This window comes from Cyprinus carpio, chromosome B25, assembly GCF_018340385.1.
Source record: "Cyprinus carpio isolate SPL01 chromosome B25, ASM1834038v1, whole genome shotgun sequence".
Lineage (NCBI taxonomy): Eukaryota > Metazoa > Chordata > Actinopteri > Cypriniformes > Cyprinidae > Cyprinus > Cyprinus carpio.
The window spans coordinates 13,754,220-13,775,623 of NC_056621.1; the positions used below are offsets into that span (position 1 = coordinate 13,754,220).

The 21,404-nt window shown below is 35.7% G+C and overlaps 1 protein-coding gene across 7 annotated transcripts in view; it reads right to left on the minus strand.

The window, feature by feature from the left end:
- Positions 1-19,491, minus strand: part of LOC109064466 (membrane-associated guanylate kinase, WW and PDZ domain-containing protein 2-like) — a 76,855-nt gene extending 57,364 nt beyond the window's left edge. For 3 of the 7 annotated variants that reach the window (XM_042752843.1, XM_042752841.1, XM_042752847.1), the window contains exon 1: positions 18,697-19,490. In XM_042752843.1, the coding sequence (XP_042608777.1) occupies positions 18,697-18,994 (298 nt within the window). In that variant the 5' untranslated portion in view covers positions 18,995-19,490. Of the gene's footprint in view, positions 1-18,696 lie in introns of all 7 variants that reach the window. The other 4 variants (XM_042752845.1, XM_042752844.1, XM_042752842.1 and 1 more) reach the window with 2 other exon arrangements.
- Positions 19,492-21,404: the final 1,913 nt, after the last annotated feature.

The following is a 21,404-nucleotide window of genomic DNA, read 5'->3' on the forward strand; positions in this document are numbered from 1 at the left end:
CAGTCCCATTTGCAAGAAATTAAGTCATAATTATTATATATAAAGTCACATTGTGAAATATAAAGTAATATTTTGAGATATAAACAAACAATAAAAACTACATCATAAATAATAATTAATTACAATGTGATGCTGTGACCCTGGAACACAAAACCAGTCGTAAGTGTCCATTAAAAAAAAAAAAAAAAAAAAAAATTGAGATATACACATCTGAGAGCTGAATAAATAAGCTTTCCATTGATTTATGGTTTGTTAGGATAGGACAAAATTTGGCCGAGATACAATTTGAAAATCTGGAAGGGGGTGCAAAAAAATCTAAATATTGAGAAATTGCCTTTAAAGTTGTCCAAATATAGTTCATAGCAATGCATATAACTAATCACAAATTAAGTTTTGATATATTTACAGTAGGAAATTTGCAAAATATCTTCATGGAACATGATCTTTACTTAATATCCTAATGATTTTTGGCATTAAAGAAAAATCGATAATTTTGAGCCATACAATGTATTGTTGGCTATTGCTATGAATATAACCGTGCTACTTATGACTGGTTTTGTGCTCCAGGGTCACATATATAAAATCACATTTTGATATAAAAAGTTATAATTACAAGAAAATCAGTCATAATTATGAGATGGAAGTTATACTTTGAGATATAAAGTCACAATATAGTCGCACTGTGAGATGTAAAGGCCCAATGTTGAAATATAAATTCACATTTAGAGATATAAAGTTACAATTACCAGGAGCAAAGTCTCACTAGTGAGATTGTGTGGGGAGATAGTAACATTATAAGATATAATCACAATTACAAGAAATTAATGCACAATTACAAGGTTTAAAGTCACAATTACAAAGAATTAAGGCACAATTGCCTTTATTTTTCACTCGGGGGCAGAAAGAGGTTTTCCACAGGTCTGAGCCATGACACCTTCCATATGATACGGTTAATACTCTCTGATAAGGTGGGAATATGTCACCATATTGATTTGTTCTCACTAGAGAGGAGGTTAATAAAACATTCCAATGAGTTTCAGCAGTTTCTTTTGACAGCATAATCACAGCTGACACCACTGCCCTCGCTGAGGACAGCTGAGCAGCGTATCGATCGCCTGAAAGTTTTCCTCCCGTCGAAAGTTGTTTGGTGCTAGAGCCCTTCAGCTCAAACTGACTAAAGCAGAGAGCCGTGATAAAGCTCTGGACACGGAGAGGAAAACCACATGTGATGCCGACCAATCAATATCCCCTATTCACTACCACCGACTCCTACGAGAGGTCAGATTCTGCATCTTCGAGTAGACACAAAGAACACACAACATTTCTCGCTCAGCTCTTTGTTTCTTTCTTCAAAGGCTGAGATATCCAATCACTGTACTGTACTTACAGCTCATTTTAGAAAGCTGGACTGTTTGAGCTGTGATCTAGTAGTCTGGTACATCAAGCCATGGTGCTCATTTGGGTTTGAATCTGGCTGTCTCCACTATCTATATCAATAAAAAAGGCCAAATAAAATGGTTCAATCTATCTTGAGAGACAAAACCATAAAAAATAGTTTACAAAGCACATTGGAGCACTATGTACTTCTTTGGCACAACGTAGCTTGAAAATCTTCAATCAGCAAAAGGAAGAAAAATGACCCAGACACCTGCATTTGAACTCACATTTAAGGCACGACACTCTTTTGTCTTTTTGACTCGAACAATCCACATTAACAACTAGGCTTGAATCCAAAACGCATAGCCGGAGCTATCAATCTCTTCCCCTTGTTAAATGAAGAAAAGAGAAAACTGTTAATTATGGTTCTGAAGATCTCCGTCTGACTCACTTTGTTTGTCCTGTGATGATGATTCATATTACAAAACCACTCACACCTCTTACTGTAACAACCCAAAGGCAGCAAAATTGTTAAGACACATGGCAATATACGCAAATTTTAAGTGTATAAAGTGCTGGAACTAAAAAAAAAAAAAAAAAAAAAAAAAAAATTTGTAGTTATGGCCTATAACCAATAAATTCTACACTACAGGTGCATCTCAATATATTAGATGTCATGGAAAAGTTCATTTATTTCAGTAATTCAACTCAAATTGTGAAACTAGTGTAATAAATAAATTAAATGCACACAGACCGAAGTAGTTTAAGTCTTAAGTCTAATCTCAACAAATTAAAATATGGTGACATGCCAATCAGCTAATCAACTCAAAACACCTGCAAAGGTTTCCTGATCCTTCTAAATGGTCTCTCAGTTTGGTTCACTAGGCTACACAATCATGGGGAAGACCGCTGATCTGACAGTTGGTCTGAAGACAATCACTGACACCCTTCACAAGGAGGGTAAGCCACAAACATTCATTCCCAAAGAAGCTGGCTGTTCACAGAGTGCTGTATCCACGCATGTTAACAGAAAGTTGAGTGGAAGGAAAAAGTGTGGACTAAAAAGATGCACAACCAACCGAGAGAACCACAGCCTTATGAGGATTGTCAAGCAAAATCGATTCAAGAATTTGAGTTGAACTTCACAAGGAATGGACTGAGGCTGGGGTCAATGCATCAAGAGCCACCACACACAGACGTGTCAAGGAATTTGGCCACAGTTGTCATATTCCTCTTGTTAAGCCACTCCTGAACCACAGACAACGTCAGAGGCGTCTTACCTGGGCTAACGAGAAGAAGAACTGGACTGTTGCCCAGTGGTCCAAAGTTCTCTTTTCAGATGAGAGCAAGTTTTGTATTTCATTTGGAAACCAAGGTCCTAGCGTCTGGAGGAAGGGGGGAGAAACTCATAGCCCAAGTTGCTTGAAGTCCAGTGTCAAGTTTCCACAGTCTGTGATGATTTGGGGTGCAATGTCATCTGCTGGTGTTGGTCCATTGAGTTTTTTGAAAACCAAAGTCACTGCAACTGTTTACCAAGAAATTATGGAGCACTTCATGCTTCCTTCTGCTGACCAGCTTTTTGAAGATGCTGATTTCATTTTCCAGCAGGATTTGGCACCTGCCCACACTGCCAAAAGCACCAAAAGTTGGTTAAATGACCATGGTGTTGGTGTGCTTGACTGGCCAGCAAAATCACCAGACCTGAAACCCCCAGAGAGAATCTTTGGGGTATTGTCAAGAGGAAAATGAGAAACAAGAGACCAAAAAAAGCAGATGAGCTGAAGGCAACTGTCAAAGAAACCGTGGGCTTCCATACCACCTCAGCCAGTGCCACAAATTGATCACCTCCATCCCCCTTTCCAAACCAACCCCCAAAAACGAAGGGTTTATCCCAAAGGGCCCCCCAGGATTTTTTTTTCCCTACATTAAAACATGGGAAAAAACCCTTTAGGGAAGGCGGGGGTTTTTGGGAAACCCCACCACATAATAAAACCCCCCAATTAATTGGGCCCCCTTTTAAACAGGGGTTTTTTTGGGTGGGGCCCCTTGGGGAAAGGGGGCCCCCCCGAAAGGGGGGGAATTTATTCGGGGCACCCTTTCATTTGGGAAATGGGGTTCCCCCCCTTGGGGGGGAAGTTGGGTGGTGTAAAAAAGGGTTTGGCCTTTCCCCCCCAAAAAATTCCCATATCCTTTTTGGGTCCATGGGGGAAAAAAAAGGGAAAGGGATAAAAAATTTAAGATTTATTAAATCAGGATTTAGGAAAAAAAACCCGGGAAACCCCTCAAAAAAAATAGGAACCCACACGGAGGGAAAAAAACCCCCCCGGGGGTAGCCACGCCAAGGGGGGGGGCGGCCATTTTGGTCGGGGGGAAAAAGGGGGGGAACCCCAACTTTAAATCACAATGGGGGGAAAACAGGGAAAAAAAAAAGGGGAAAAAACTAAAAACAAAAAACCCAAAAAAAAATTGGGCCCTTTTTTTAAAAACAAAACGCAAACAAGGTTTAAAGGGAAATTAAAAATGGGGTGGGGGGAAAAAAATTAAAAAAAAAGGGGCGAGAAAATAATATGTAACCTTGGAGCCCCAAAAAAAATTTATTGGAAAAAATAACCCCCAAAAAAAGGGGGGATTGGGGGGGGGACACTTTATAATATAATCAAAATTTACAAGAAATTATGCACAATTTTCAAGGTTAAAGCCAATTTCAAAAATTAAGGCACAATTCCTTTATTTTTTACTCGGGGGGAGAAAAAAGGGGGTTTTCCCAAAATTGAGCCTGAACCTTTTCCTAAATCGGTTAATATCTTGATAAAGGGGGGAATATGTCCTCATTTGATTTTTTCCCGAAGGAGGTTTAAAAAACTCCAATGATTTTTAGCAGTTTCTTTTGACAAAATCACAGTCACCACGCCCCGCTGAGGACAGGAGCAGCGTATCGATCGCCTGAAAGTTTTTCCCCCCGGGAAAGTTTTTTGGGCAGGCCCTTTAGCTCAAAAACTAAAGCAGAGAGCCGGAAAAGCTCTGGAAAAGGAGAGGAAAACCCCAAAGTATGGCCCCCCAATCAATATCCCCTATTCACTACCCCGACTCCCACGAGGGAGATTTGCATTTTTTCGAGTAGACACAAAAAACACACAACCCCCCCTTTTTTTTTTCTTCAAAGGCGAGAAACCAATCACTACGTACTTTCGTATTTTAGAAAGCTGGACTGTTGGGCTTTATCATAGTTTGGTCTCAAGCCATGGTGCCATTTGGGTTTTAATGGCTGTCCACTATTATATCAAAAAAAAGGCAAAAAAGGGTTTAATCTACTTGGGACAAAAAAAAAAAATTGTTTACAAAGCAATTGGGGCCTAGACCTTTTGGGGACAAGTAGGGTTGAAAATCTTCAACAGCAAAGGAAAAAAAAATGACCCAGACACCCCAATTAAAATCAATTTTAAAGGGACGACACCCTTTTGTCTTTTTTACCGAACAACCACATTTAAAACTTTGGCGAATCCCCCAAAACGCATAGCCGGGGGCTTCAAAATTTTTCCCCTTGTTTAAAGAAGAAAAAAAAAAGGGTTTAATTTGGTTTTTGAAGATCTCGTCTGCCACTTTTTTTTGCCCGTATGTGATTCATATTCAAAAACCCCTCACATCTTACTGAAACAACCCCGGCAGAAAATTTTTAAGGCCCGGGGAAATACGCAATTTTAAGGGGATAAAATGCGGAAATAAAAAAAAAAAAAAAAAAAATTAGTTATGGCAATAACCCCAAAAATTCAACACTCAGGGCATCCAATATATTTGAGTCTGGAAAAGTTCATTTATTTCAGTTTAAATTTAAATCAAATTTTGAAATGTGAATAAATTTAAATCACAAGAGAAATAGTTTAAGTCTTTAAGCTAATCTCAAATTTAAATAGGGGAACTGCCAAACAGTAATCAACTCAAAAAACACCTGCAAAAGGGTTTTTTTTCTTCAAAATGGGCTCTCAGTTTTGGCACTAGGCCCCACAATCATGGGGGAAGACCCGACGACAGTTTTTCCAGAAGAATCGACACCCTTCCCAAAGGGGGTAAGCCACAAAATTCTTTTCCAAAAAAAAGTGGGTTCACAGGTGCTGTATCCAAAACTGTTAACAGAAGTTAGTGGAAAGGAAAAAGTGTGGAAAAAAAAATGCACAACCAAACCCAGAAAAACCTTTTGAGGGTTGTCAGCAAAATCGTTCAAGAATTTTAGTGGGAAATTCACAAGGGAAAGGCGAGGCTGGGGGGCAAGGGCCCAAAACCCCCACACAGACGTGCAAGGAATTTGGCACAGTTGCATATTCCTCTTGTTAACCATCCTGAACCCCAGGGCAAAGTCAAGCGTCCTTTCCTGGGCAAGGGGAAAAACTGGACTGTTTCCAGTGGTCCCAAAGCCCCTTTTTGATGAGAGCAAGTTTTTTATTATTTTTGGAAAAACCCAAAGGGCCTAGGTTGGAGGGGGGGAGAACTATAGCCCAGTTGCTTGAAGTCCCGTGTTAAGTTTCCACGTTGTGGATTTGGGGGGCAAAGTCATCTGTGGGGTTTGGCCCTTGGTTTTTGGAAACCAAATAATGCACCCTTTACCCAAAAATTTGGAGCACTTATCTTTCCCTTTGCTGACCAGCTTTTGAAGTCTGATTTATTTTCCAGCGGATTTGGCACCGCCACCCTCCAAAAGCACCAAAATTTGGTTAAAAGACTGGGTTGGTTGGGTGATGGGCCCGCAAATACCCAACCGAACCCCAAGAGAATTTTGGGATTCAAGAGGAAAATGGAAAAGAACCAAAAAAAGCAGGATGAAGGCAATGTCAAAGAAACCCGGGCTTCCATCCACCTCGCAGGTGCACAAATGATCACCTCCATGCCACAATTTAGGCAAATTAAACAAAGGACCCCCTACCCAAGATTGAGTAAAGCGTTGCCCAAAAGGAAATTACTAAAAAAATTTTTTTAAAAAAATTTGCGTAAATCTTTTAGCTTTTTTTTTGTTTGTTGGTTACGAAAAAAAACAAGACTTAACTTTCAAAATTTTTGCAAAAAATTTAATTTTTAAAACCGATTTCATGGGTTTCCCCTTCTTTTCAACCTCCAATTATGGGAGCCCTATTTTTGGGGGAAAGAAATAACCTTCTTTCATAATAATTCTTATTTTTAGAATGTGGTTTTGTTTTTCCACCCCCCTTTGAGGATTCCACGTCAAAAAGGGTTAAGAAATTTGGGATTTAGGCCCCGGGAAAAAAATTTTAAATTTTCCCCCCATATTACCCACACGGGTCCAGGTTTTAAAAAAATTTTTTCCACAAACTGTTGTGGGTTTTTGGGGGAAAAGTTTTTGGAGGGTTTCCAAAAAATTTTTCAGGCTGTTTTTTTGGGGGAATTGTGAGACCCATTGGATGAGAAGCAACCCCACACATAATGGTTCAATGTTCCCGTTTCATGCACCGATATGGTTTGGCTTTTTCCCCCAAACAACCTTTTTTGAGGCCCCAAAAAATGGAAAAAGGGGTTATGGGAATTGACTTTTGCCCCGTCCCAACCTCACTAATTTGGAAGAAAAATTTCCCGATTTTTTTGGAAAAAAAGTGGTCTTTTCTCCCTTTAAGGCCTTCCCAAAATTTACCTAGTGCTGCAAAAGCGCCCACACTGGCCCCTTATTCCACAACCAAGGTTCCCGATCCCGCACTGAACCTCAGGGGACGATTTGGATTCATTTCCGGGGCCCCCGGTTCTTTTAAAATTGAACCCTTTTCCTGAAGTTCTTGATGAAAATATAAATTGTTTTTTTAGGTCTCTTTTACCCAAAACCTTGCCGTGGCCTTTTTATGGAAAAGAATTTTAGGCTGCAGGTTTCTTTTCAAACTATGTTAAAAGGAAAACCAAGATTTAAAAAAAGTCAAGTTCCCCCTAACCCCAAACCGGGGATTTTCCCGTTTGGTGCAATTTCCCCGATACAAATTTTTTACGAAAAAATTGGCAGCCTAAAAGATGAACAATTTTGGAAAGGTTTTTTTGGGGGGAAAGGGATTTTATGGCAAAAAAACTAGATTAAGCACTTTATAAAAAGGGATATTAAAATGCTTTTATAAAAAAAAAAAAGGAAAATTTTTTTAAAATTTTTGAATTGGTTCCCCCCCCAATAAAATCTTTGCTCAAAAGCCCTGGTACTAAAACCCCACCACCCAAACCCCCAAAAAGGTTTTCCGGTTGGAAAAAGGGGCCAATAGTTTGCGTCTTCCAAAATTTTTTTATTAAACAGTGATTAAATTTTTTTAAATTTTCAATTTCCCCAAACCCTTTAAAAATTGTTTGTAGGGAGTTGCCAATTCATAAAAAATCCCTTTTTATTAAATAAAAATGGTTTAAAAGGGTTTCGTAAAATTTTAAAAAAAACCCTTTGGGGTCGTTCACCCCAAATTTTTAAAAAAAAACAGAATAAAATTCCCCGACAGACACCTTGATATAGAAAAACCGTTTTTTGTTTGGAATGTTCAAAATTTGATGGCCAAAAGCCCGTCTACTGCGTTTATTCATCCTCCCCAATGCACCCCCACCTTGCCTTGATTTACGTGACTCAAAACCCCAAAAAACTACTCACATGGGATCCCGGCGCAAACAAAGTTTAAGTTGTTCAAAATTTCCAGCCCCCCTTCTATTTAAATTTAAAAAATTCCCCGGGGTTTAAATATCCCTTAAAAAAGTAAATTTATTTTATTTGTTCCCCTTTAAAAATTTCTCTGAGAATTAAGTCCCCGGAAACCCCCATGGGGAGGAAGGTTTTTTTTTTTTCCTAGAAAAAATTTAAATGGTTGCGTAAAATTCTTCTTAGGCCAACGCCCAAAAGCCTATTTATATTGACAAATTCTCTCTTTCTCCCCCAAAGCTTTTCCACAAAAATTTCACAGTTATCTGACTTACCATGTTTTTCACTAGTGTCCCATTGGGGAGATTGTCTGTTGTACTTTCAAGGACCAAAAAGGCGGGCAGTTTTTAAAGAGGGAAAAGCCCGTAAGTTATAAACTATAAAAGCACTTACGTTTTAAACTTTTGGAAAAAAAAGGTTTAAGTAAATTAAAAAATTAAATAAAAAAATAATTTAAATTTTTGGGCCCCACATTTTGAATATAAAGTCTATTTTGAAGTATAAGACTCCATTGTGAGATTTTGAAATTCAAAGTCACAATAACTAAGTCATTACTTACAGTCGCAATGCAAGTTTTCCCACATTTTGACACATGAGGTCGCAATTACAAAAAACTTGGAGATAGTCATATTGTAAGATACTATGAGATATAAAGACTACAATGTGAGATTTAGTCAAATTCTAAAATTCAAAGTCACAATAACCTAAGTGAGAGAAGACTATATTTTTGGATATAATCAACCAATTGTGAGATTTTAAGAAGTCTAAAAAGTAAAGATATAGTAAATTTTAAGGGTATAAAAGGCACACATATAAAACAGTCCCATTTGCAAGAAATTAAGTCATAATTATTATATATAAAGTCACATTGTGAAATATAAAGTAATATTTTGAGATATAAAGTCACAATTATGAGAAACTACATCATAATTATGAATTACAATGTGATGCTGTGACCCTGGAACACAAAAACCACCCCCCGAGTGTCCATTAAAAAAAAAAAAAAAAAAAAAATTAGTTACACTCTGAAGGCTGAATAATAGCTTTCCATTGATTTATGGTTTGTTGATAGGACAAAATTTGGCCGATCAATTTGAAAATCGGAAGGGTGCAAAAAATCTAAATATTGAGAAATTGCCTTTAAAGTTGTCCAAATATATTTCATAGCAATGCATATAACTAATCAGTAATTGTTTTGATATATTTACAGTAGGAAATTTGCAAAATATTTTCATGAACATGATCTTTATTTTAATATCCTAATGATTTTTGGCTTTAAAGAAAAATCGATAATTTTGAGCCACAAAATATATTTTTCTATATCTATAAAAATAACCGTGCTACTTATGACTGGTTTTGTGCTCCAGGGTCACATATATAAAATCACATTTTGATATAAAAAGTTATAATTACAAGAAAATCAGTCATAATTATTAGACAGGAATTTATATTTTGAGATATAAGTCACAATATAGTCGCACTGTGAGATGTAAAGGCCCAATGTTGAAATATAAATTCACTTTTAGAGATATAAAGTTACAATTCCCAGGAGCAAAGTCTCACTTGTGAGATTGTGTGGGGAGATAGTCACAATTATAAGATATAATCACAATTACAAGAAGATTGGCCCCATTCACTTCCATTATAAGCGCCTCACTGTAACCTGTAAGAAAATACTGTAAGAAATACTTTGAAATTATTATAAGCGCCTCACTGTAACCTGTAAGAAAATACTGTAAGAAATACTTTGAAATTCATTTTTGTACATAAATACATGTAATTAAAATACCAAGGCAGTGTGTAACTGACCTGTTTTGCTCGAGCTTTATATATATATATATATATATCATAAATACATGTATTGTATATACCTTTAGTAATTACAGTTCCAAGGCAGTGTGTAACTGACCTGTTTTGCTCGAGCTTGAGCATTTTCCACCTCCATCCCGTCCAACACAACCAAAGACAAAAACAACAACAGTTTGAATTTCAAGTAAATAAATACGCTTTGGGGATCATTTCTGGATCTCTGTGACAAAGCACACGCTCTGGGGCACTGAACAAGACATTAAAGCCCACAGCCACATAGTGATTACTGCACAGAAAGACCTTTCTCTGGCAGCCGCTATGACTCCAGGCTCTTAAAGCATGGGTTTTGTTTTGTATCCTGCTGTTGAGTAATTCGACGCGAGCAGGCGGCACCTCTTTAATTCGCGTATGCATCTCTAATTCCAAAACAAACACTTTGCTCGTCTTCATATTCTCCACAGTGAAAATACGGAAACTGTGGGCTGCAGAGCAAACATCGAACGCAAACAGTTCATAAACAATGTATTACAGTGATACGCTTTTATACAGCGCTACATGGCACTGAAATTAAAGCTGATTTTAAAAGTCTAGCATTTTTAGTAGACTGTGGACATTTATTTATTTTGCAGATGCTGTATTTTAGATCCCGAAGCTAATTCTGTGATAAAACACACAGCATGAGGCTGCATACTGCGTGAACTCCCTTGACTAAGAATATTTTTCACTTAAAAGAACAGAAGATCTAATTTTTTATTCATTTTTATTTAAGTATCAGATTCAAAGCCCTTCTTGCTGATATAAATATCACCACTGCCTGGATCAATTAATTTATTCAAAAACACATTAATTAATAAATGAAATTCACTCATAAAATTACTTGATATAGCATGAATGAACATGTTTGTCATTTCTGAATTATAATTCATATGGAATTTGATTATTATCAATAGTTAAGAAAACAATTAAGACAAATTCAACCAACATTCTGACCTTTCAAGGCAAGGTTAGTTTAGACAAAATGCAAAATGTCCCAAAAAATATATAAATCCCCCCCAACCCCCCCCCCCCCCAAAAAAAAATTATATATATATATATATATATATATATATATATATATATATATATATATATATATATAATACATATATATATATATATATATATATATATATATATATATATTATATATATATATATGTATGTGTGTGTGTGTGTATAAATATATAACACAATAATAGTATCTCAATGACACTAAAATAACACTGATAAATACACATTTTTTCTAAAAACTTGGCACTGAATCAGAATGTTGTTTGTTGACTTAAAACAAATTAAAACCATACAGCAAATTACTGTACTGTACTGTACTGTATGACATAAGTGCTATGCTGCATAGAAACATCAGCATTTTTGTTACAATATTAAAAGCAAAAGGTCCTTGGCTGGTATTCAGCTGCACTGGAGCAACAAACCTGCATGTGCATGACTATAATGTGTGCATCTCACGGTAACAAATACAACAGAAGAAAGAATATAGAACGGAAGACTTGTGCATTTAAGAAAATGAAATCTCTTTTTATAATGCTATCTGAGATGCACGGATCCCTGCAGTGTAGAGAGCACAGAGGCGAAATTAACTGCAGTAGCGTTCGCTTCATGACAGATGGCCAAGAGTTTTTATGCACAGATCTAAAGGATAAGAACCCACATCATAATTAATTATTTACTAAATATGTTTTTCTCATGTGGATTATCAAAGTAAGCCAGCCAGTGTGAAAAACAGTGAGAAACTGTTTCATAAAAACCACAATCTTGCTTGCGTGGTCTCCAGCGCCCGCGTTTGTCATGTTAACATTCAAGGCAGCTGTCTTTGACATCTCGTGCGCTTGTAGTCGTGACTTAATAATGGATCAAAGAGGTTTCTGCGCCCTGATTGGCCGAGGGTAAGCCCACTTCAAAATGGCAATCACAACATCAGCCTAAAGTATATCATTTTGTCTGAAGGGAACGTTGTAGTTCTGTCCGGTTGATTGCAATCAGTCACTGTGGTAAGCACATTAAAACCATCATAATCCCAAATAGCTGCCTAGAGGGATGTCAGATGGATCTGCTTTACAAATTAGGTGGCACTTGTGCTCCACTTGCTTAGTGAGTGGAAGACTGCAGAATATAATGCTCTGTGCTGCTAAAGCATTTTCAGTTTTCATGATTAATCGAATATGGAGCTGAAAGGTGCGTTTCAACATTTACGTCCAGACAAAATTGCCAAAATAGCTGGAAAGTTACACTGCATAACACGCAAAAGCGTTCACAGCTCTCTTAGGGAATTGTTTCCAGATTTGCGACCAGCCAAGAGACAGCATGCATCTAATAAATATGTAGCGTTATTACAACGAGGAGGACAAATGGTAGATGTATCAAAACAACTCGCTGTATTAAAGGGATAGATCACACAAAATGAATTTTTTTTCATTGTTTACTTAGCCTCATGCTGATATTAACCTGTAAGACGTTCTTTCTTCTGTGGAACACAAAAGGAGATGTTTAGCAGATTGTTCACGCTGCTCTTTTCCACACAATGAAAATAAATAATGATCTTTGGTTCATGTTTGTCTCGTAACCTATTGCAACATGCTAAATTTGACTATGCACATATTCATAAATTCCATAAACGAGAGGAATGTCAATAAAAAAAACTTTAATTTCATTCCACAGCCATGCAGTGCCAAAAATGTAATTATGAACTGAGCTCCCTTCTTCAAAAATCTAATTAAACAATTTGTAGTTTATGGAATAGGCCTTTTTTTTTATTACTTCACGGCCGCCATCTGCTGTTTGAGCACAAAGAGATAAACAAGTAAATAACAATATTTTCGAATGCTTCTAGAAATGTGAGACTGTGAGACGCAGGTTCAGTTACTTAACTAGGCAGGTGGGCAAAGTTTTCCTTGTGCTTTTCACAGAAATTGTTCAATTGTTAAAGATTAAATGGTTTAACTGATGCAGATAGAAATGCACTGAATGCCATCAATGAAATGTGCCGGTTAAAGGAGATTGGGGTAAGATGTGCCACCCTTCTTTCTTTTTTTTTAAACTGTGCTATAGACAACATTAGGGTTAGCTCACTAAAAGTTTAAAATATTTGTGGTTATTTTTTTGGGGGGTGCTTTTGCATTTTAAATTCTAAAGGAAAATGTGAAATTCTGCTAAGTTAAAGGAATAAGATTACTAACTAGAAAATAAAACCGGATAAAAACTGAAATAAAAATAAATTAAACCTAAACAGCAGAACTAAAAAAAAAAAAAAAAAACATAAAATTACAAAAAATTAAAATAAAAGCCTTTAAAAAAACAAACAAATAAAAATTATATTTAAAAAAAAAAGTTATAATTTCTTTATTTTTTATAAAAAGTAAAAAATAAAAACTAATAGTAATAAAACTTAGATAACATTGCTGGATAAAATAAATCATGATAAAATACACTAAAATACGTTGTCTGATATCACCTGAAATTCAATTAAAATAATAAACATTGTTTTATAAATTGGCAATTAATTAACAAGTAACATATATAATATGTATAATACAATTTTTCTACCAAAATAATTTTGCTTTAACAAAATTCTTGTTATCTGAATGCCATGTAGAAAATATCCATTCCCAGCATAAAATGGTTTCACATCTCTAGATGAAGGTGATGGGTTCATTCTAAATATATGATAAACATTATGCACAGTTTGCTAGATTAAGGAATGACACATCTTACCCCACTCGTGTGTACTCTTTATAGATGTAAAGGAAAATGAGATCATAAGAGATGAGAGACGATGATGAAATATTGAAAAACACAGATGAAAGAAAATTACTTACTTAAAATTACTAAATGCAAGATGAAATACCAAATCTATCTTACATCTCCAAGGAAAATGCCGACCATTATGACAGAATAATGACTGCCACAGATAAATTACACTTCAAAGCAAAATAAGTTAAACCCCCGAGGCTGCAGAAATCTGCTCAGAGTCATGTTCGTCTTAATCAGCTAGCAAATCCATTTGTGCAAACTGAACATGTTATATAACCAATTATTACACTTCACAACTGAAAAATAATGAGATTAAATTGCTGATATTTAAAAACCGTCAACGCATCAACAGTGTCTTGGAAAACCGAAGGTCACAACATCGGATTGGTCAATGCACTGATGGCGAAGTAGTGTGGCGGCACAGGATTACAAGAACACTAAACCAAATATCTGCCTCAGAAGATTAAATGAAAACATGAAAGACGACTGCTAAAATAAGACGCCAAAAGATGTGCTTTATTCCTAATCAAACGTGCTGCTACGCATAAATGTGATTGTATGAAGGCAGCCTAGTTGACTACTTAGCTTGATATTTATATAACTGTCAGAACTGGGTCATTATGACAAGTCGGCATCAAAGTCTCTGTAATCACCAAGCCACAAAAGTGAGTCCTGGACATGCACCAACACACACCATCTCCTCCACCACATCAAAGCAAGATGGGCTGAGACTAAAAAAACATTGGCCAATCAAATTTCACAGCATATGATGCATATGCATCTAATACCATTATGTACTGTATCACATGCATATAATAACTATTACCTACTGTATTTGATCATGTAATGTCAATTATTATACTTAAAGGGATTGCAATAAAATAAAAATTCATTTCAAATCTGTATGACTTTGGATAGTTCACAGAAAAAACCCAAACAGTTGACGGTAGCCATTGACTTCCACAGTATTTTGTTTCCATACTATGGAAGTCAAAGGGAACCAGAAATATGGTTACCCACATTCTCCAAAATATATTCTTATGTGTTCAGCTTAGGAAAGAAAGTCTTGCAAGTTTGGAACAACCTGAGGGTGAGAAAATGATGACAAAATTGAGATTTTTTTTAATACAATGAAAGTCAATGAGGTACAGATTTGGAATGTCATCATTTACTCTCTGTTCCAAAACCTGGATCACAAAACAAGCCGTTTTTTGCCTAAACGATTAAAATCAGTGAGGTTCAGTGTTGTTTTGGATCCCATTTACTTTCACTGTATAGGCAAAAAGTGTTAATTTCTTTAAAATATCTTCTTTTGTGTTTCAGGTTTGGAACAACATCATTTACTCACCAATCCAAAACCTGTACAGTGTTGATACAACCCTTTAGGAGTTTGTTTCTTTCTTTCGTGAAAAACAAAGGAAGACATTTTGAAAAATATATCAGTATTTTTTGTCTATACAATAAAAGTCAGTCAGATTCTGCGTTGTTTTGGGCCCCAATGGCTTTCACTACGGACAAAAACTGTTAATGTGTGCAGTATATATCATCTTTTTTACTCACCATTCCAAGACTGTTTCTTTCTTTTGTTGAACACAAAAGACGATATTTCACTATGGACTATACAAAAAAAAAGACAGTGTTGAATGTGTTTTTGGACCCCATTGACTTTCATTGTATAGACAAAAACTAATTTCATCAAAAAAAAAAAAAAAAATTATATATATATATATATATATAGATATATATATATATATATATATATATATATATATATATATATATATATATATATATATATTTATTTTTTTTTTTTTTTTTATTAAATAGGTTTCAACAACCAACCCACAAGTCGACGGGCTTACCATGACAAAAATCTATGTGTTTCTAATGGCAGTCCATCCTTTCATTCAAATGACCTACTCTCTCCATCATTAAAATGAATTTATTACACTAGGCTCTGTGTTCATACACCGTATTACACTATTAGTACACTATAAAACGCCTGTCTGACAAGTTCCCCAAACCCTGATCTTCAGCAGCAACTCAATATTTACTCAGTCAGTCCACTGATCTGCATCTCCCTAGACACAACCATTGCTTGCATCAAGATATTTTTTGCTTTCACTTGGGAGTTGGGGATGTTCTCCAAAGTGCTGGCCTGGAGGCTGAAGTTTGCTTCAAACAAGGACAAAAACCACTGCAAATGTACTATAAGCATTGTTGAAAACTCAGCACTGTAGACTTGAAGACAGCTGCACATCCTCAAATCTCATCACTGTAAGCCAACATCTGTGTGAGAGATAACATCACTCTTCCCATTCACATGGGCACTTCCCATCTCCTTTTCCCCACTGAAATCCATTGTTTTTAAGAGCTGCCACCTTATGGCAAGCCATTTTAACATTCATTCCTGAACACTACTGGTAGGTATTCCAATAATCACTTGCATCTTTACCAATATCCTAGTTGTTACTTAGTATATAGCTTTACTAGTATTAGTGTTCTTTATCACTATTGTTATTATTAACATTTCTAATCTTACTAGTTACAGTTGTTCTTTTGTTTTTGTTTTTTGCTTGTCATATGTGAGGGCCAGGCAGAATGACTACTTTGTAGTTTAATGAAAATCTGATTGTAAAATGTTACTAGTAACAACCAGCATACATCCTAATATCTATTCAATTGCTAAAAGTCTTATAGTAGTATTATTTTATATTTATATTTTGAATTAGATTTTATTTTTAGTTTTTTTATTTTTAGTTAAAATTTTAGTAATTTTAGGTGTTTTTTTATTAATTTCTTTTAATTTTATTAAAATGTATTTTTATTTATTTATTTCATTAATTTATTTTTACTTCAGTTTTAGTTTGAGTCATTTCCAGTTAATAATCATTTATTCTTTACACTTAAAACTTATTAAAGTTAGTTTCAGTTAGGTAACATTTCTAATTTTTGTTTAGTTTATGTTTTTCATTGAATATTTATCTTATTGTATTTCAGCTTTGTTTCAATTAACAAAAATGTTTTAATTAACAATAATATCCCTGAATATTCCTAGGAAAACTTGAATATATCAGTACTAGTACTTGATTTAATAAGAAAAATTTGCTCTAGTAACAAATTAATAGTTACTAGTAAAACTAGCATAGGTTTCAGCAACAAATTGAGTACATACTAGTTAGAAGTGAATATTTGATATCTGAAACACAGCTCAGCAAAAATGTGAAAAATGTTACCAGTGAAAATGGACTAGTTAATTGTCACTAGAGTGATAGCGACTAGTTGCAAAATAATAAGTTCTTCAATATCTTGTGGTATTAATAAACACTGGCTTACTTATTAGTCATTAAAAAATCAGCATTAGTAAATCTGCTAATGTATACTACTAATATAAGTACTAGTAACTTAATGTCTACTAGTTAGTGCTAAGGATTATTGACAGTGGACTAGGTAATTGTCACTATAGTGATAGCGATTAGTGGCAAAAAAAAAACTGTACTCAAATGTCTTGCGATACTAGTAAACACTGGATTACTTACTAGTCATTTAAAAAAAATCAGCATTAGTAAAAAACTGCTAATATACAGGCTACTACAAATATAAGTGCAAGCAACTTAATGTCTAATAGTTAGTGTTAAGGATTAGTGACAGTGGACTATTTAATTGTCACTGTAGCGATTGTGGCTGTTAGTAAAAGTACTCAAATGTGTAAATATTAGTTATTGAACAAATATGAGCCAATAATGGAATAGTATCTAATGAATAGTTGCTACTGAAATTGAAATGATTCTAGTAAACACTGGATTACTTACTAGTCATTTACTAGACCAAGTACTAGTAAAATGCTGCTAATGAATATTATTATTATAAATACTAGTAACAATACAATTTTTACATTTAGTCATTTTGTTGACGCTTTTATCCAAAGCGACTTACAATTGGGACAATAGCTACTAGTGCTAAGGAATCAATCAATATGTTTACATGGACAACGATATTCCGACTTTAACACGACAAAGACAATACTCTGATTAAGAATCTACCATGTATACAGAGATTTTTGATTACCTTAATCCGGCTAAAGTCATACTTGAAGAACACAAATCAAATTAAGATATGTGGAGTATTCCTATTTTAGTCACATTATCAAAGTGCAGAATAGAAATGTACACACCTAAATCACACTATTACCGCTGTGTAGGACTTTTTGCCGCATTTTGTGACAGGATGCACACACGGCAGTGTTCAACCGTTTGACGGCAAACAAGAGAGCATGGCTCCAACAACACTGCCATCTGTTTGCACATATAGCATGACAAATAATTAACTGCACTTGAAGCTTTCGTAAAAAAATTACAAATGAAACACCCAAAACTGTATATGGCATCATAATGAAGATGAACCATGTTAATACATTAATACATTAAATTCTAGAGGGGACTTCGGATGGCACCACGTGGGACGTAATGACATGTGCCATTAATTGATTTATGTACTATAACATAAAATGGGAACATGAAAGGAAAATTCTAAAAGCAACTCATGTAAACACCGTAATCATAATATTGTCTTATTTAGAATAAGGTAAATAATTAGATTACCGATGTCCATGTAAACGTAGTCAATGTTAACATGGCTTGCCACAGCCACCGTGCAATTTACGAGATCAATGAAATTGCCTTCAAATATTCGCCCAGCTCGCCCATAGCAGACCCGCGGGCTAAAATATCTCCAACACGAGGCGAACAACCCTCGCCCCCTCGCGCATGACACCACGGTCCTTAGAATCCAAACAAAGCTCAAATTTCATTGACATGTTTCTGTGACACATTTTGTAAGTTCTGTTGCCGGGAGCGACGATGGAACGTTCGCGGCGGCTTCAATCGATAACCACAGCGATCACGCGCGGGTTCTGAAATGCACCTTTGTGTGTAAACAGGATTTCTGCGGGAACAATGTGCAGACAGCAGCCCCAGACAGCGGAGGGGTCGCTCTCTCTCTCTCTCGTTCACACGGAGAGTCGGCGGCGCGCTGATGTTTATCCTCACCTTGCTTTACGCACTTCAGCCGGAACGGGTCTTTGCAGTGCTTGATCACGGCCAGCACATCCCTGATGGTGAGCCCCGCCACCGATGTATCGTTGACCTCCAAGAGCAGCTCGTCCTGGGACAGCTTGCCGCTTTGGATGGCCACCTTACCCTGCTTCACCTCCCCAAAATAAGGGAAATTGCCGTTCTCGGCGCCCCCCTTCAAGTCGAACCCCAGCTCGCCCTCCTTATTCCTGGTGAGCACCGCTTCGTGGACTTTGTTCGTCCAGTGGTTCTTCTTCTTCAGACTCTTTGACATCGCTGACAATTGACGACTCGCCTACCAGTGTGCGGCTGCTGGATGGCACCTCATCCCTGCCCCGGTGTGGCGTATCGCGAGTCCCGAGGCGCGCTCAGATCCCCCGCGGCTGGCCGCTGCTCGTAGTGTCCATGTTGCATGCAGTGGAGTTGCGCTGAGAGCTGCAGCAGCAGTACGCAACTGTATGGAGGAGCGCGCTCGCTTACACGCTGACTGCCAAGTGACCCGGATGTGATGTCTAGGAGGAGGCAGGAATGCTAGTGCAAGACGAGCATGCATTCCTCAAAACGGGCTTCAAGTAAAAGTGAGCCTTGGACGAAAAGGGAAGGAACACTGAGAGCTGGTTCAAACGGAAGGTTTATGGTGGTTTCGAAGTTTATAGATTTATAAGAAAAACGTGAAAAGAATAATTTGACCCTTTTTGTTTGTTTGTTTGTTTTAGAAAATATCATGTTGTCCATTGTAAGTTTTTTTATTTCCAAGTTTGTAGAATCGATCGAATCCAAGATTTGATTTAAGACAAATACATAGATTTATAAGAAAAACATGCAAAGTATAATTTGACACTTTTTTGTTTGTTTGTTTTACAAAATATCATGCTGTTCGACTGCAGAAAAACGTGCAAAGTATAATTTGACCCTTTTTGTTTGTTTGTTTGTTTGTTTTTTACAAAATATCATGTTGTTCATTGTAAGTTTTTTTTATTTCCAAGTTTGTAGAATCGATCGAATCCAAGATTTGATTCAAGACAAATACGTATATTTATAAGAAAAAAGTGCAAAGTATAATTTGACACTTTTTTGTTTGTTTTTTTTTTTTGTTTGTTTGTTTGTTTGTTTGTTTAACAAAATATCATGTTGTTCGATTGCAAGATTTTTGATTTCCAAGTTCACGGAATAGATCAAGTCAAATCCAAGATTTAATTCAAGACAGATATATCTGGATTCATAAGAAAAAATAGCATGTTGATCCTTTATGTGTTTTTCTATGTTATAAATGAATTTATTTATTTTTTTGGTAGTAAGACTGGTAGTACCTAAGCTTCACATTTCCCATTAAAACATAAAACTAAGTCTATTCTTCTGTTTTTAACAAAATGTGTTGAGTGACTGACTCATAAATTAAACGATTATGTTTTTTTAGTATTATTGACAACCTCTTTTTTAAAAAAAAAAAAAAAAAAAAAAACTACGTTATTTGTGGTTATTTATACAAAATCTGTATAAATAAGTATAATAATTAATCAGTATAATAATTTTAAAGATTCGAGTTATTTGGATCCATACACACTACTTCTCTTCTGTGATGTGTAATCAAGGTAATGAACACAGTCCATCTTATGTTACGCCCGGACATGTCAGACCTTTGAGGAATCGACTCTCAATTCGCATCCCATTCTTCTGATTAAAGAATCGGTTCTTTAAGGGATCGATTCATAACCAACTAGTACTAAAGCGCATTTAGATTAGTTTAGAAATTTAGACAATTTATTTTTAACATATAGAGAATCCGAGAGTCTTTCAAACTATTTATAATTACATCATCTGAAAAAAACAAAAGCGACAATGAAAACCTTTTATTGTGATCATTTTTTAATGCACGGACGTTTCATTTAATATTAAGGGGACTGAGGGGGTTTACTGTCAGTTTATGTAATAAAAAGACTTATAATAAGGAATGAAATGATCTTAAACCCACGATCTGATGAATCTCATATATTCAGCTCCCAAATTCAGCATAGTTTGTGTTAGCATGATGTATAATCATGGTTATTAAATAGATAAATACATAAATTAATCAGTAAGATGTATCATAATTAGATCATGCAAATTATATTCAGATTAAAGTGGATAATGTGTTCAGTTCAGTATTTTCTGGATTTGGATTACACAGCTGTTCTATTTCCAACCATAAAAAGATCTATTTTTATTGCTAGACTTATTTATAGCAGTTTTATGGGCACATATTTTAAAGCCCGGATATAAGAGCTACAATAAAATGTACATTTTCAATTTACATCATTAGTTGGAATCCATTAAACAGTATTACTACCACACAAGGCAACTTATTCAGCAATATAAATCGATTCTAAAAGCTATTGTGCCTTGGCACATGCAATATGCGAAAAATTACACCCATTTGCCATCTACAAAGTACACAGAGTGGATTAAAGTTGCTAAAATAGTCATCTGTAATGTCTCGCAAGCCTTTTAAATGATCAGTAATTTCCTAAGAGGGGAGGCGGCATCTGTTATGTGGTTGATCAAACAGACAGAGCTGTTACAAAGCCCTGATCCTGTCTGATCAGGATACTGGAGGTCCAGTGTAGTAAAGTATAGATTCTTTTAACAAGTCAGTGTCAGTTTTTAAATTATTATTACTACAGTCAAACCTGAACACAGAAAGCATT